General features: G+C 39.3%; 1 protein-coding gene across 2 annotated transcripts in view; it reads left to right on the top strand.

The window, feature by feature from the left end:
• Window positions 1-16,270, top strand: part of KIF4A (kinesin family member 4A) — a 127,107-nt gene that overhangs the window by 63,161 nt on the left and 47,676 nt on the right. For both annotated transcript variants that reach the window (XM_067724187.1, XM_067724186.1), the window contains exons 11-15: window positions 7,982-8,114; window positions 9,820-9,878; window positions 9,989-10,094; window positions 14,672-14,728; window positions 15,911-16,096. In XM_067724187.1, the coding sequence (XP_067580288.1) occupies window positions 7,982-8,114; window positions 9,820-9,878; window positions 9,989-10,094; window positions 14,672-14,728; window positions 15,911-16,096 (541 nt within the window). The remainder of the gene's footprint in view (window positions 1-7,981; window positions 8,115-9,819; window positions 9,879-9,988; window positions 10,095-14,671; window positions 14,729-15,910; window positions 16,097-16,270) is intronic.

Genomic DNA, 16,270 nt, shown 5'->3' with positions numbered 1-16,270 from the left:
TTTCCATATAAATTGTGAAGTTTTTTGTTCTAGTTCTGTGAGAAATGCCAGTGGTAGTTTGATAGGGATTGCAATGAATCTGTAGATTGCTTTGAGTAGTATACTTATTTTCACAATATTGATTCTTCCAATCCAAGAACATGGTATATCTCTCCATCTGTTTGTGTTGTCTTTGATTTCTTTCATCAGTCTCTTATAGTTTTCTGAATACAGGTCTTTTACCTCCTTAGGTAGGTTGATTCCTAGGTATTTTATTCTTTTTGTTGCAATGGTTGGTGAATGGGATTGTTTCCTTAATTTCTCTTTCTGATCTTTCGTTGTTAGTGTATAGGAATGCAAGGGATTTCTGTGCATTAATTTTATATCGTGCAACTTTACCAAATTCATTGATTAGCTCTAGTAGTTTTATGGTGGCATCTTTAGGATACTCTATGTATAGTATCTTGTCACCTGCAAACAGTGACAGTTTTACTTCTTCTTTTCCAATTTGTATTCCTTTTTTTTCTTTTTCTTCTCTGATTGCCATGGCTAGGACTTCTGAAACTATGTTGAATAATAGTGGCGAGAGTGGACATCCTTGTCTTTTTCCTGATCTTAGAGGAAATGCTTTCAGTTTTTCAGCATTGAGAATGTTTGCTGTGGGTTTGTCGTATATGGCCTTTATTATGTTGAGGTAAGTTCCCTCTAGGCCCACTCTCTGGAGAGTTTTTATGATAAATGGGTGTTGAATTTTGTCAAAGCTTTCTCTGCATCTATTGAGATGATCAAATGGTTTTTATTCTTCAATTTGTTAATATGGTGTATCACATTGATTGATTTGGTATATTGAAGAATCCTTGCATCCTGGGATAAATCCCCCTTGGTCATGGTGTATGATCCTTTTAATTTGTTGTTGGATTCTGTCTGCTAGTATTTTGTTGAGGATTTTTGCATCTATCTTCATCAGTGATATTGGTCTGTAATTGTCTTTCTTTGTGACATCTTTGTCTGGCTTTGGTATCAGGCTGTTGGTGGCCTCATAGAATGAGTTTCAGAGTCTTCCTTCCTCTGCAGTTTTTTCGAAGAGTTCGGGAGGGGTAGGTGTTAGCTCTTCTCTAAATGTTTGATAGAATTCACCTGTGAAGCCATCTGGTCCTAGACTTTTGTTTGTTGGAAGATTTTTAATCACAGTTTCAATTTTATTACTTGTGATTGGTCTGTTCATACTTTCTATTTCTTCCTGGTTCAGTCTCAGAAGGTTATACCTTTCTAAGAATTTGGCCATTTCTTCCAGGTTGTCCATTTTATTGGCATAGAGTTGCTTGTAGTAGTCTCTTATGATGCTTTGTATTTCTGTGGTGTCTGTTGTAACTTCTCCTTTTTCATTTCTAATTTTATTGATTTGAGTCCTCTCCCTCTTTTTCCTGATGAGTCTGGCTAAAGGTTTATCAATTTGTTTATCTTCTCAAAGAATCAGCTTTTAGTTTTATTGATCTTTGCTATTGTTTTCTTTGTTTCTATTTCATTTATTTCTGCTCTAAGCTTTATGATTTCTTTCCTTCTACTAACTTTGGGTTTTGTTTTCTATTTCTCTAGTTCCTTTAGGTGTAACGTTAGATTGATTATTTGACATTTTTCTTGTTTCTTCAGGTAGGATTGTATTGCTATAAACTTCCCTCTTAAAACAGCTTTTGCTGCATCCCATAGGTTTTGGATTGTCGTGTTTTCATTGTCATTTGTCTCTAGGTATTTTTTGATTTCCTCTTTTATTTCTTCAGTGATCTCTTGGTTATGTAGTAATGTATTGTTTAGCCTCCATGTGTTTGTGTTTTTTACCTTTTTTCTCTGTAATTTATTTCTAATATGATTTCAGTTTTCTTAAATTTACCAAGGCTTGATTTGTGACCCAAGATGTGCTTTATCCTGGAAAATGTTCCATGTGCAATTGAGAAGAAAATGTAGTCTGCTGTTTTCGGATGGAATGTCCTGTAAATATCAATTAAATCTATCTGGTTTATTGTGTCATTTAAAGCTTGTGTTTCCTTATTAATTTTCATTTTGGTTGATTTGTCAATTGGTGAAAGTGGGGTGTTAAAGTCCCCTACTATTATTGTGTTACTGTCGATTTCCCCTTTTATGGCTGTTAGCATTTGCCTTATGTATTGAGGTGCTCCTATGTTGCGTGCATAAATATTTACACTTGTTATATGTTCTTGGATTGATCCCTTGAACATTATGTAGCGTCCTTCTTTGTCTCTTGTAATAGTCTTTATTTTAAAGTCTATTTTGTCTGATATGAGAATTGCTACTCCAGCTTTCTTTTGGTTTCCATTTTCATCGAATATCTTTTTCCATCCCCTCACTTTCAGTCTGTATGTGTCCCTAGGTCTGAAGGTGGTCTCTTGGAGACAGCATATATACGGGTCTTCCTTTTGCATCCATTCTGCCAGTCTATGTCTTTTGGTTGGAGCATTTAATCCATTTATATTTAAGGTAATTATTGATATGTATGTTCCTATTACCATCTTCTTAATTGTTTTGTGTCTGTTATTGTAGGTCTTTTCCTTCTCTTGTGGTTCGTGCCTAGAGATGTTCCTTTAGGATTTGCTGTAAAGCTGGTTTGGTGATGCTGAATTCTCTTAGCTTTTGCTTGTCTGTAAAGGTTTTAATTTCTCTGTCGAATCTGAATGAAATCCTTGCTGGGTAGAGTAATCTTGGTTGTAGTTTTTTCCCTTTCATCACTTTAAATATGTCCTGCCACTCCCTTCTGGCTTGCAGAGTTTCTGCTGAAGGATCAGCTGGTAACCTTATGGGGATTCCCTTGTATGTTATTTGTTTCTTTTCCCTTGCTGCTTTTAATGTTTTTTCTTTTTATTTAATATTTGATAGTTTGATTAATATGTGCCTTGGCATGTTTCTCATTGGATTTTTCCTCTGTGGGACTCTCTACGCTTCCTGGACTTGATTGACTATTTCCTTTCCCATATTAGGGTAGTTTTCAACTATAATCTCTTCAAATATTTTCTCAATCCCTTTCTTTTTCTCTTCTTCTTCTGGGACCCCTATAATTTGAATGTTGGTACGTTTAATGTTGTCCCAGCGGTCTCTAAGACTGTCCTCAATTCTTTTCATTCTTTTTTCTTTATTCTGCTCTGTGGTAGTTATTTCCACTATTTTATCTTCCAGGTCACTTATCTGTTCTTCTACCTCAGTTATTCTGCTATTGATTCCTTCTAGAAATTTTTTTAAAATATAAATTTATTTATTTTTGGCTGCCCTGAGTCTTTGTTGCTGCACACGGGCTTTCTGTAGTTGTGGCGAGCAGGGGTTACTCTTTGTTGCAGTGCGCAGGCTTCTCATTGCAGTGTCTTCTCTTGTTGCGGAACACAGGCCCTAGGTGCACGGGCTTCAGTAGTTGTGGTGCACAGGCTCAGTAGTTGTGGCTCATGGGCTCTAGAGCTCATGCTCAGCAGTTGTGGCGCACGGGTTTAATTGCTCCGCAGCATGTGGGATCTTCCCAGACCAGGGCTCGAACCTGTGTCCCCTGCCTTGGCAGGCGGATTCTTAACCACTGCACCATCAGGGAAGCCCCTAGAGAATTTTTAATTTCATTTTTTGTGTTGTTCGTCATCGTTTGTTTGCTCTTTAGTTCTTCTACGTCCTCGTTAAACGTTTCTTGTATTTTCTCCATTCTGTTTCCATGATTTTGGATCATCTTTACTATCCTTACTCTGAATTCTTTTTCAGGTAGACTGTCTTTTTCCTCTTCATTTGTTTGGTCTGGTGGGTTTTTACCTTGCTCCTTCATCTGCTGCTTGTTTATCTGTCTTCTCATTTTGCTTAACTTACTGTGTTTGGGGTTTTTTTGCAGGCTGCCGGTTTGTAGTTCCCGTTGTTTTTGGTGTCTGCCCCCAGTGGTTAAGGTTTGTTCAGTGGGTTGTGTAGGTTTCCTGGTGGAAGGAACTGGTGCCTGTGTTCTGGTGGATGAGGTTGGATCTTGTCTTTCTGATGGGCAGGACTGCATCTTGTGGTGTGTTTTGGAGTGTCTGTGAACTTAGTATGATTTTAGGCAACCTCTCTGCTAATGGGTGGGGTTGTGTTCCTGTCTTGCTAGTTGTTTGGCATGGGGTATCCCGCACTGGAGCTTGCTGGTTGTTGAGTGGAGCTGGGTCTTAGCATTGAGACAGAGATCTCTTGGAGAGCTCGTGCCAATTGATATTACGAGGTCTCTGGTGGTCCAGTGTCCTGAACTCAGCTCTCCCACCTCAGAGGCTCAGGCCTGACACCCAGCCGGAGCACCCAGACCCTGTCAGCCACACGGCTGGAGTGCCTTTAGAATTGGGGAAGCTGGCCTGCAGTGGCTCTCCTTCTGCACTGCACATTAGAATCAGCTGCTCCTTCCTTGTTTTGCCCCTAAGGCAGTGTTCCACAGGGAAAAACACTGGCCTTGAAAATAGTCACAGCTCTGAGATGACCTTTTTTTTCCCCTTTGTGCTTAGTTGGGATTCACTTGCTCACAGGGGCCATGTGCAGAGGCCTCTCACCTGGCTCTTCTGACTGGAGTTCCTAGTGCAGAATGGCTGCCACCAACACCTCAGCTCAGGCAGGCCAAAAAATTACTCTTTATATAGTAAAAAGTTTATCCATCATTTTTTTATTGCCTCCAGATTTTTTAGCCTCTAGATTTATTGAGATATAATTTACATACCATTAAATTAACTAATTTTAAGTGTACAATTCAATGGTTTTTAGTAAACTTACAGAGTTGTACAACTATCACCACAATCCAATTTTGGAACATTTCCGTCACCCCAGAAAGATCCCTTGTGCCCATTTGCACTCACTCCTGTTCCCACTCCCAGCCCCAGGCAATCACTAATCTGCTGTCTTTTTCTACACAATTTGCCTATTGTGGACATTTCATGTATGTGGAATCTTACAGTATGTGGACTTTTTGTCTGGCTTCTTTCATCTATAATGTTTCTGAGATTATCAGTACTTCATTCCTTTTCATTGCTAAATAGTATTCCGTTGTCTGGATATACCACATTTTGTCTATCCATTTACCAGTTCATGGACTTTTGGGTTGTTTCAACTTTGTGAATATTATGAATTATGCTTCCATGAATATTCACTTGCAAGTTTTTGTATGGACATATGTTTTTTATTGGGTAGATACCTAGAAGTGGAATTTCTGGGTCATATGTTTAACTTTTAAAGAAACTGCCAAACTTTTCCAAAGTCGCTACACTGTTTACATTCTCCTCATGTTTCTGGATTTTGCTTCATAGTTAAGAAGCTTTCTCTATGCCAAGATTAAAGAGGAAATCACCCATGTTTTCTTCTAGTACTTGTGTTGGTTTTATTTTTTACATTTCATTTTTCCATTTGGAGTTTATACTTGTGTTTGGTGTGGACCTATTTTCTTTTAATATCCTTATTTTCAATAACTCAATCATTTTTTCTGATTATAAAAGTGATACCTTGCTTCTTATAGAACATTTAGAAAAGTATAAAGAATAAATCTTAAAATTTGTCATAGTTTTATCTCCCAGAAATGACTGCCCTTCTCTTTGTAACTCTCCCTCTTTGGGTCATTTAATCTTGGTTTCCTGATAATATTTTTTAAATGTTGGATAAAGGAACTGAGGAAAGCTTGGATCTCTTAAAGGGTCTCCTAAAGACCTGTTCTAGTATAGCCAGTTTAGAAGCAATTGACCCATCTTTTCTTTCAATTTAGCCAGACCTGTTTCATGTAAGACAAGACTAATGAAAACCATTCCAGACTTCCAACTACCTAGAATATCCTATAGGATATAGTTTTAGCTACAAAAGTAACAGATTCTAAGAAACAGTTGATGAATGAAACAATGTAACTCAATTGTTCAATGTTTTACAGAGAAATAAAGATGCTACTTTTCTCAAAAATGTATATTTATATCTTTAGAGACATTTCTTAAGGCTTTTTACAAAATGTACAGTTTATATACATGATTTTTTTTTTTGCTTTTTTCCTTAGGTTATATTCTTTTCTTTGTGAATGTGTGTCATTGAAGCTTTTGTATCGATTTTCTGCACGTGTTTGTCAATTTTCACATGCTCAACTGAGGAATCCTACTAGCATTGGCAATTAAATAGCATCTGAAAGAGGAAACATTGGTTTACATTGTATTTTCCCCGGTTTAGAGAAACCTTGGAAATTTTTAGAGGAAAAAAACTATTGAGTTAAAAGTATCATTACTTTGGAGCTTGTCAACTTGCATGAACGATGCATGGAAGTTTTCAGTTTAATAACAATAAAGAAATCAGAGCAATCTAAACTAACACTAAATTTACTTATAGTTTATTTTTATAATCCACAATTGAACATTCCTTCATAAGAGTTCTAGTAAATTCTCAAGAGTGTAATGAAACCCTATGGTGTGGCCTTGCTCTTAACTTTTGATAAAGAACATGCTAAGATCTCCTATAAGACTTCATGGAAATCTTAAACTGGGTGAGAGGGCATCTATTCCTGAAATCCTTTTCTGTCCTTTCTTGAGATTGAGAACAGCTGTTCCCTGTCCTTTTTTTCTCTTTATTATATCCTTGACAACTATTCATTTTCCCCTTCCGTTTCCTTCAGATCAAATCTTCATGTTTCTTCTGATCTTTTTTTGCCAGTCCTATTTTCTAGTCTTTTGAGCAATTAATCCCAGTGGATTACAAAAAAAGCAAATCAAAACTGCTTCTTATTGATCTGTTTCAGTAGTCTGGAACTGATAGGAAGTAATCTGCATAAATGCCAAACGTTCTTTGAAGCTATTTCTGTCCCTTCCACTCCTATTTGAAATGAATACTATTGTTGCCACCACCCACTCTAAGCCATTAAAAATTGATAGACAAATGAACAGGAGGCTGTGGGTCATCAGTTTGAAGGGAGGCAAGCATTTAGAAGGGAGCACTTGTTTATGGAGAGTTGTGAAATGTGTTCTTAGTGGCCACAGGTCATCATTTCAACTTTTTCACTCCTTAAATGCTATTTCCCTAACTTTACAGCAAATAGGTAATTGACTTATGTTGATTAGCTTAAATTTTGACCCTTAGCAGTGTCACTTCTACCTCCCCCATACCTCTTCCTTCTCTAGTTCCCTAATCTTTAATGAGGGATTGAGAATGAGAAGCGGGAGAGAACATGTATCTTAGCTATTAGTTAGCCTTTACTTCTTACCTACATAGCATAAATAGAAAGATCTTAAACCAAGATCCTAAACCTAGAGGTTAGTCATTCTTGTTGCAACCATTTCTTGCTCTGAATTATTACCTTCCTCCAAACCATTAATTTAAAGTAGTTCAGGCATACATTTTTATTTATCCAATATAGTACCTGGCTGGAAGTATACATTGGAATGAACGCTTTTTCTAGACTTCTGGGGGGTAATTTTAAACCAATCCCACCCTAAGGCCTATGGGATATATATTTTTATCCACCTTTGATATAACTGTTATCAATCGGGAACTTTTCTTTTCTTTTTTTTTTTGGCTGCATTGGGTCTTCACTGCTGTGCATGGGCTTTTCTCTAGTTGTGGCAAGCGAGGGCTACTGTTCATTGCAGTGCATGGGCCTCTCATTGCGGTGGCTTCTCTTGTTGCGGAGCACGGGCTCTAGGCATGCAGGCTTCAGTAGTTGCAGCACACAGCCTCAGTAGTTGCGTCACACAGACCCTAAAGTACGCGAGCTTCAGTAGTTGCAGTGCGTGGGCTCAGTAGTTGTGGCACGTGGGCTCTAGGACATGCAGGCTTCAGTAGTTGTGGCACGTGGGCTCAGCAGTTGTGGCTCGCAGGCTCTAGAGTGCAGACTCAGTAGTTGTGGCACATTGGCTTAGTTGCTCCGCGGCATGTGGGATCTTCCCGGACCAGGGATCGAACCCGCGTCCCCTGCATTGGCAGGCATATTCTTAACCACTGTGCTACCAGGGAAGTCCACAAGTACTTTTCTAATATGTTACTTTCTTTGTCTTAGTGTGGAACCATCAGAGAATCTACAATCCCTAATGGAGAAGAATCAGTCACTGGTAGAGGAGAATGAAAAATTAAGTCGTGGTCTAAGTGAGGCTGCTGGTCAGACAGCCCAGATGTTGGAGAGGATCATTTTGGTGAGGCTTCAAGACTAAACTACTACCAGTCTGGACATTTACTAACTTTAGTTTCTGAAATACTTAACATGCTTCTCATTATGAGAGACAAGTTACATGGAAAGAAATGAATTAATATTACCATATCCTCCCTGAAGCCCCCTCCAGGGAAAATCCAAGAACGTTTAATCAAACATACAGAAAAATTGAAAGACTTATACCGTGAACACATATATATCTACCACAAAGAATCTACATGAAGCCCATTTTAAAATGGATTTGTTCTAAAATATCAGAGAGGAAAGAACCAGGTCCTTCTGTCACCTTAAGTTCTGCCTAATCATCCATAATACCAAGTAATTCTCCTCACTAAGATTTTAGTTCCTTTCTATCTCCCTTCCCGTAATGTCACATTTCATATCCCATCCTAACAGCTGCCATGGAGAGAGAAAACATCTGGAAAATTAATTTTAACTCCTTTTACATATGGTTAATTTTCAAATAGTGGATCACTATGTAACTGACTACACCAGTTCTGTGTCCTACTACATGTGTGATAGTACCCTCCTGGATCAGTGTGTGCGGGCTCTGTCACTAACATTGTTCTACTAGTCTAAATACAACTCAATATTTGATAGCACAGCGATTGCCAGAAGTAAAAATGAGTTTCCACCAAAATGTAATTGACCATCTGTAATTTATACACCTTCACGAATCAGTGTACTCCAGTCAAGGAAGAGTAACCTGCTTAAAGATTTCTTTAAAGGGGGCCAAATCCTAGGTCCATTGTAATGTCCATTACTAGCAGAAGGGTGAAAATGGGATCTAGGGGATTTTTTTATATACAGGTTTCTATCTCCAGTGCTACATTTTATGTCTTTGAAGTAACTCTAGAAGCTGTGCTTCACATGTGAGTGTGGCTCACATAACAGACAGTACTTGTTATTCTAGCCGTGTACCCATCTGACCTTTATAAGGTTGTTACAATGGCTGCCCAATAGGTTTATTGTTTGATGTCTTGTCAGAACTTCATAACGAGCACAACAGTTTTGTCCTATATAAACTGTCCTTCCCAAATCTGTTGCAGCATCTAGCATGTTACAGATACTGTGACTGAAATAAAATGGAAAATATCAGTAACCCTTCCCAAAATGTAGCTGCCTCTCTGCCATTTCTTCTTCTCTGCCATCAGTCTTATGCCTCATCTTTTTCTTGCTTTCTTTTGCTAAAACTAGTCTACCATATAACATAGTGTAACTTGAAAAAAACCCTCAGCTCATATTCAATGTGAGGCCCTTTTATGTTTTAAATGTCCTTATGGTGGGGCTAGGGAACAGTGTAGTGTAGGAGGCAGTTTTAAAGCAAGTGGGTTTTTTGCAAACAGCAGGGCGTAGCATGCCAGGAAGTATTGCTTTTTCCCCCAGTTGCAAAGTTCTCTATGGAATTAAGGCTTCACGCTCCACCCTATAGTCTGAGCTTCATGGCAAGCATAAGACCCAGCTGCTTGGATGCTATTTTTAGTAGCTCATGTTGACTGAAGGGCTAATTTCCATGACTGTTAAAAAACACATTTCTTGCTAAATAACCAAAGTCCACTAAATCCTCTATAACAGCAAAGGAGTTAGCCTCTCTACCTAGGTTTTAATCCATAGGAGCAGAAGAGAGGGCCTAATTAGGTGAGGCTGTCAGGCAGTGCCACTGATGATCTCCTGGGTCTTTGTTGCAGACAGAACAAGCGAATGAAAAAATGAACGCCAAGCTAGAAGAGCTCAGGAAGCATGCAGCGTAAGTTTCCTACCAGATGTTTGTGACCTATACCACCTTAGTACATAATCACGGACCCACTGGCCTTTGCAGTATGATTAACCCTTGGGTTCCTTTGCTTGAATTTTCAGCTGCAAAGTGGATCTTCAAAAGCTAGTGGAGACTTTGGAAGACCAAGAATTAAAAGAAAATGTAGAGATGATTCGTAACCTGCAGCAAGTGATTACCCAGCTATCGGTAAGCCAAGTAGGGACAGTGTAAACAGGCATATTGCTTTCGTTTGTTTCTCTTGATGCATATAAACATGTCTAACTCTGCACCTTTTGCTGAAACAACTAGATTGTGAGCTGTTTGAGGACAAAGATCATTGGATATGACCTGAATATTGAATTAGTTAAATCAAAACCACTCATAGATTACACGTGCAGTGGCACATTAATATTTCAGTATTCTAATCAAACACTGGAAGCAGCAACACTGGTGCAAAATTGCCTGGGTAGCATGAGCAGCAGTCATTGATTTGCTGTCTTTTCGGTGTAGGCTAACTTAGTAAGAGGCCTTATACCATACCCCAATTTTAAATAAGCTGGATTCTGACAGATAGCATAGAGCCTCCAGGGAATACCGTAGCTCTCTTTTATAACCAGTAATAAATTAGTTTGAATGATCATTCCACTATAAGTTCACATTTTTATTTATAGAACTAGTATAGTAGTTGTGGGTGGGTTTTGTTGGGAGGGTGGTTGTTTGTTGTTTTTCCCAGAAGAAACATTCTTACAGTCCTACCATCCTAAAAGCCTCTTTTTATTTTTGGTGTTCCTTCTCTATCCTAGTACTTAAGCATAGATATTTTTTTGAAAAATTGAAATCATATTATGTTATGGGGTCATGGTTGGTAAAGGGGTTATGGTTTGTTTTGTTCCATCTATACCCTCTTGTTTATTATTCTGAAGCAGTAATGTGTATGTAAGTGCCTGGTAGTAATTCCTAGGTCTGAAACAGAGGTTTTAATTTTACCAGAACAGTGATTGATTCTCTACCCCGGGTCTTGCCCAGTGTTTTCTAGAGTTGTCAAAAGGTTATCACAAAATCATCCGCATCTCTATTTTACTCTTAAAGAGTCAGTGAAAAAAATACCATACAATATTGTAAGGGAAATGGTTAGGATGGCCAGTTCAAGAAATTAAATGAGTAAACTTCCAAAAGACTAGAAAGCAGTGTTTTAGAATAAGTAGTACTGTACAAAATTATTACAGGTAGTCCAAGATGACAGTTCATTTTCCTAACAAACAGGCCATAGTAATTGAGAATCTGAGCTCCAAAGCCAGACAAACCCTGGTTTGAATCCCATTCTGCTACTCACTAGCTGTGTAACCTTGCTAAGTACTATATTGATATTGAAAGAAAATAATCCAAGTGACTCAAATCGAGGTTAAAGGCATTATTCAGCTGATGTACTCAGGGATCACCTGAACTCCAAATAACTCCCCGAGTTGAAATAGGATTGGAGTTTCATACAGTGAGAAGGGAGGGGTGTGATTCCTTGTGGTTTGTCTCAGTTGGCAGTTTTTGTTGTTAATTGCTGTGAATCTTTTGGTTGGAGGATGCTCCAGTTTTCATGCTTCTTGCTCAAGAACACTGGTGCAATCCCATCCTGATAAATGTCCAATTATTTTCAAGAGTTGTTCTTGCAAGCCTTGTTGTTTGTCAGTTTGCCAAGGTTCACAGGTGGGAGAGGTGACAAAAAACCCTCTCTCATGTCTGTTTTAATCCGCTTACATTAGCAATATGAGCAAAGTGTGGTGGGAGCCCAAAGGAAGGGGTGATTAACTGCCTAGTAAATTCAGGAAGAAAACACTGGGTCCTAAAAAATGAATAGGACTTTGCCACACAGACAGAGGGGAAAGGACGATCTATATAGAGGAAAAGGTATATGCAAAAGCAAAGAGGTATGAATGTTTAGAACATGGTAAGAACTTCATTGTGGCTGAAGTATAGAATGTGTGCTAGAGAATGGCTATCCACAAGGTTAAATTTCACCATCTGTAATCGAGGTGAAGCATCTTATATATGAAAACTTTGTGTGAACTGCCTCAGAATTGAGATAATCTAGACTGCAGAACCCTACTGGAGCCAAATCTTATAAGATCAGAAAAGAGTAATCCAAGGCACCATTGTTCGTGGCCACCACACTGATCTTAAAGGATTCCACACCACCTCTTTGAGTCACATGGGAAAGATGAAGAAGGAAACTAATGGAACCAAGTTAACAATATAAGAGAAGGCATATCTTCAGTGAGGATCTGGCAGTATGACTGGTGCCTGGCATGACTGTGGAGGAAGTTGCTAGTGGTGGCTGGCTCAGAGGAACTCTAGAGAATTGCTGTGTCTGTCACTAAAATTCACTTGGCATGCGTAGCAGGAGGGTGCTAAAGATTGCCACAAGCTGATAAAGTCCCTGGCTTCCATCCACCATCATGGTCAGGTAGAGTAAACCCTTTTACCCTGGGCTCCTGCTGGACTCTTGAATCAGAGTTCTCTGTGTCTATTGTTTGGAGACCCTCCCAGCTACATATTTTTTTGGAAATACACAACAATGTATCCTGTGGCTTTTACTGAGACTCACTACAGTGAAAGCAGAATGTTTTAAATGTAAGTGCTTGTGCCCTTCATTCTGGATTAAAACTATTTTTATTACAAGTGATGGTTGAACACCCTCTTTTCAGTTATGAAGGCAACCATTGTTCCTGGACCTTTCTCCTAGGGCTTTAAGTGCTAAACTGTACTATTTCTTCCTTTAAAATATAATTCAGGCAAACCTTGTTGCAGTTACCTGTGAGGAAATTCATGCAGTCCTTTCAGTTCCCACAAAATCAAATTTTTTTTGTTTTTACCCCTTTCTCCAAGACCAGTTCCATAAAAAGCTTTTTGCATGCCCAGTAATGCTATTGCCTACAGCCCACAAGCACAAACTTCATTTTGGAGGGTATTACTGGTTAATGTAGCTCAACGTACCTGTTCCCGTAGTAGTCCTGTTCCCCTGACCATCACCTTCAGCAAATCATGTCTTTTTATTACAAGAGGTTCTCAGTAGCCTTAGAATGAGGGAGAAAGGCTGTTAGATTGAAATAAATCCTATTGTTATATATTTACATTTAGGATTATAAAGGCATAAACCTGCCATGTTCATGTAGAACGTGTCACCAAAGCTTAAACCTTAGCATTGTGAAATTTCACTGGGCCAAAAGGTAAACCCACAGTAACAACATGTCTTCTTCAGGGCATGTTGAATCGGATCTACCTGGATCCTGACCCTCTGGAAGGTCCTAGAAAAAGTCTCCAAAAGCCAGTGTCATAGGCCCTACTAGTCTAGGATAGGTCTATAGTCCTTTTACTGAGACTTACTGGGAGGGAGAAAAGGGTAACCATTAACCTATAATACATTGAAGTGCTCTGTTTTTTAAGAAGGATTTAGTATGTCCTGCCCTTGGAGAATCACCAGTAGTGTAAATCATGATGAGAAAGGATGTAGGAATACTGGGGCTTCCTTTGAATTCTCTTTGAGTCTCACTGGTTAGGAATTTCTGGGCAGAATAAGGGAAATGCTTTACAAACAGCATTTACTAAGGGCCTTTTTTTTTTTTTTTTTTTTGCCACACTGTGTGGCATGTGGGATCTTAGTTCCCCGACCAGAGATCGAACCCGTGCCCCCTGCACTGGGAGCATGGAGTCTTAACCACTGGACCACCAGGGAAGTTCCATTAAGGGCCTCTTTCACTTCTTGCCTTAAAGGTACTAAGATTCAAGTTTCAACAACTATGTAATGTTTCACTGGGCTGGTGCCGGGACTCCCTGTGCTAACCCTAAATTCTTTCCTTGCTATTGAGCCAATAGCTCTTTCATCTATGACCTTAATCATGTGACATCCTGGAAATAATCCTTTCTTCCCAGGGCTTTTCAGAATCACTTAAACAGAAGTGGTAATCTTTATGTTGCAATGCCAAATAAAGCCTAAATTCCAGTGGGGAGAACAGAGCTTGCTCATATGAGAGCCTATAAATAAATTAGTCCTAATAAGTGGTTTTAGGTTTCCCTTTTAGGTGGTGGTTGTTCTAATGCTCAAGAAAGGAATGTACCCTTCCCTGGGAGGGAATCAGTGCTTACCCTTTCCCTTCAACTAACCACTACCTCGAGTAGCTGCATATGATTGGTTCCTATGTATATGAGGGACAGAGTCTGAAGTGTGTCTGACTTAATGAGCACATTTTTCTGGGGCATTCACCTGTGGCGTTTATTTCCTTGTAGAGTGGGCTCTTGCTACCTTGACTGGATATAAGATAAAAATCAAAAATAATCCTTTATCCTATTCACTTTTCTGCTGCATTGCCTTTATTTGCTATGTCTGGTCTTAGGATGGTATGTCCATGAGAACTGGCTAGACCTGTACATTATAGAGGTAGACTTAGTGGTAAAAAACAGAAAAAGAAAGGGTAGAGTCTATAAAGTGGATTGAACTTTGGCCTGCTGGAATGGCTGTTTCACTCTAGCCCAGTGAACTCTGGCAGAGCAGGAGAGGTGCAATAAATATGTCAGTGGCCACATGACCCTATTTTTACGAAGACTGCACAATCAACCTTTATACAAAAGACAGACCCTTGAGAAATAGGAAGTGGAAACATGGTTGTTGGGGTATATGTGACTACAGAATTGGTCCAACACCTTAAATGGTCTCTATATACACTTGAAAACAACTAAATAACCCACATAAAACCCACTAGTAAGCTCCTAAACTGAGATATCATTTCTCATTGCAGGATGAAACTGTTGCTTGTATGGCTGCAGCTATTGATACTGCAGTGGAACCAGAAGCGGTAAGTAATTGGCCCCTTTGTGTAGAACCAGGAGCTTTAACTGTGCCATTTCTTATGATTTATCACTCACCTGAGGAAGAGACTCCCTGATTGCTACCATCCTCCATAGAATGCCTTGGAAATCCAGAAATCTTGAGTGTAAAACTCAGTTAACTATAAAATCCCTAACTTGGATAGTATCTCTCTCTAATAGTATAACTGCTAAGCAAAGCTTCTCAGGGTTGCCACTTTCCATATTTGCAGTCTGGTTTACTGATTTCTTATTAGATGCTAGTATTCTGCATCAACTGTCTAGCACATTAAGACAAAGAAGGAAACAAATTAGGAAATTATGGCAAAGTCAAAAAAGCATTAGAGAAGAAATGGAAGAAAATTTTTTCTCAACATACGTTTCTGTGGATGCAGTGGTTAAGGGCTAAAAGAACCAAGGAAAATATTTTGAGCATTCAAGTTGCAAGAATAGATAAAATGTGTTAGATATTGGCTGATGGCTATAGAGCAGAGTCAGAATGAAAGGATGGACAGTGGTTTGCTTGAGACAGCTTTTTCTCCCTAAAACAAATATATGTTGGTATTTTTTATATTCTGAAAGAAGAAAGATAGGAGGTAAATCAGGTGCCAGAGGTCAGCTCTGTGAGAATAAATGAAGCCTCTTCTCCATTTCCACCATTACCAAAGTGCCATTTCCAGAGCCCTCTCTCCTCTAATAAGGTGAAAGTAAGAAGTGTTGGCCAGGGCTTCCCTGGTGGCGCAGTGGTTGAGAGTCCGCCTACCGATGCAGGGGACACAGGTTTGTGCCCCAGTCTGGGAAGATCCCACATGCCGTGGAGCGGCTAGGCCCATGAGCCACGGCCGCTAAGCCTGCACGTCCGGAGCCAGTGCTCCGCAACGGGAGAGGCCACAACAGTGAGAGGCCCGAAACTTGGTTCACTCTAAAAGAATCAGTTAAAGGATATAAGAAATAAGGTTCTTGTGAGAGCAGAGAAATAGGTTAGCTCAATTTACTTCTGATGTTTAAAGCAAATGTTTGAGAAGCTACAGTTTTAAAAGAACAGAGGTACTTAAAAAAAAAAGAACAGAGGTACTGATAATGGAGAAGTGGCTGTGAGACTTGATGAAACAGTGCCTAAGGAACTCCAATTGCTTTTTCCTCTCACAAATCATTATACTGATCTTTTCCAGCAAGTGGAAATCAGTCCAGGGAGCAGCAGGTCTTCTGATGGTTTCACCACTCAGCATGCTCTACGTCAAGCTCAGATGTCTAAGGAGCTGGTTGAGTTGAATAAAGCCCTTGCACTGAAAGAGGCCCTAGCCAAGAAAATGACTCAGAATGACAGCCAACTACAGCCTATCGAGTTCCAGTACCAGGTACAATATTTACTAGGGCACGTAATGTTCATGTCTACCATCTCTCTTTAGTAGTATGGGAAGAAAGCAGGCACACCGTTTTTGATGATGACAAGGCAACATAATGTGCATAGTACAACTGGAGTTGTACTGCTGGTTAAAAAAAGGATACATTCGGGCTTCCCTGGTGGCGCA

Source organism: Pseudorca crassidens, chromosome X, assembly GCF_039906515.1.
Source record: "Pseudorca crassidens isolate mPseCra1 chromosome X, mPseCra1.hap1, whole genome shotgun sequence".
Taxonomy (NCBI): Eukaryota; Metazoa; Chordata; class Mammalia; order Artiodactyla; family Delphinidae; genus Pseudorca; species Pseudorca crassidens.
Note: the sequence above shows the minus strand (reverse complement) of the source record. Positions and strands in the feature narration are given on the sequence as shown.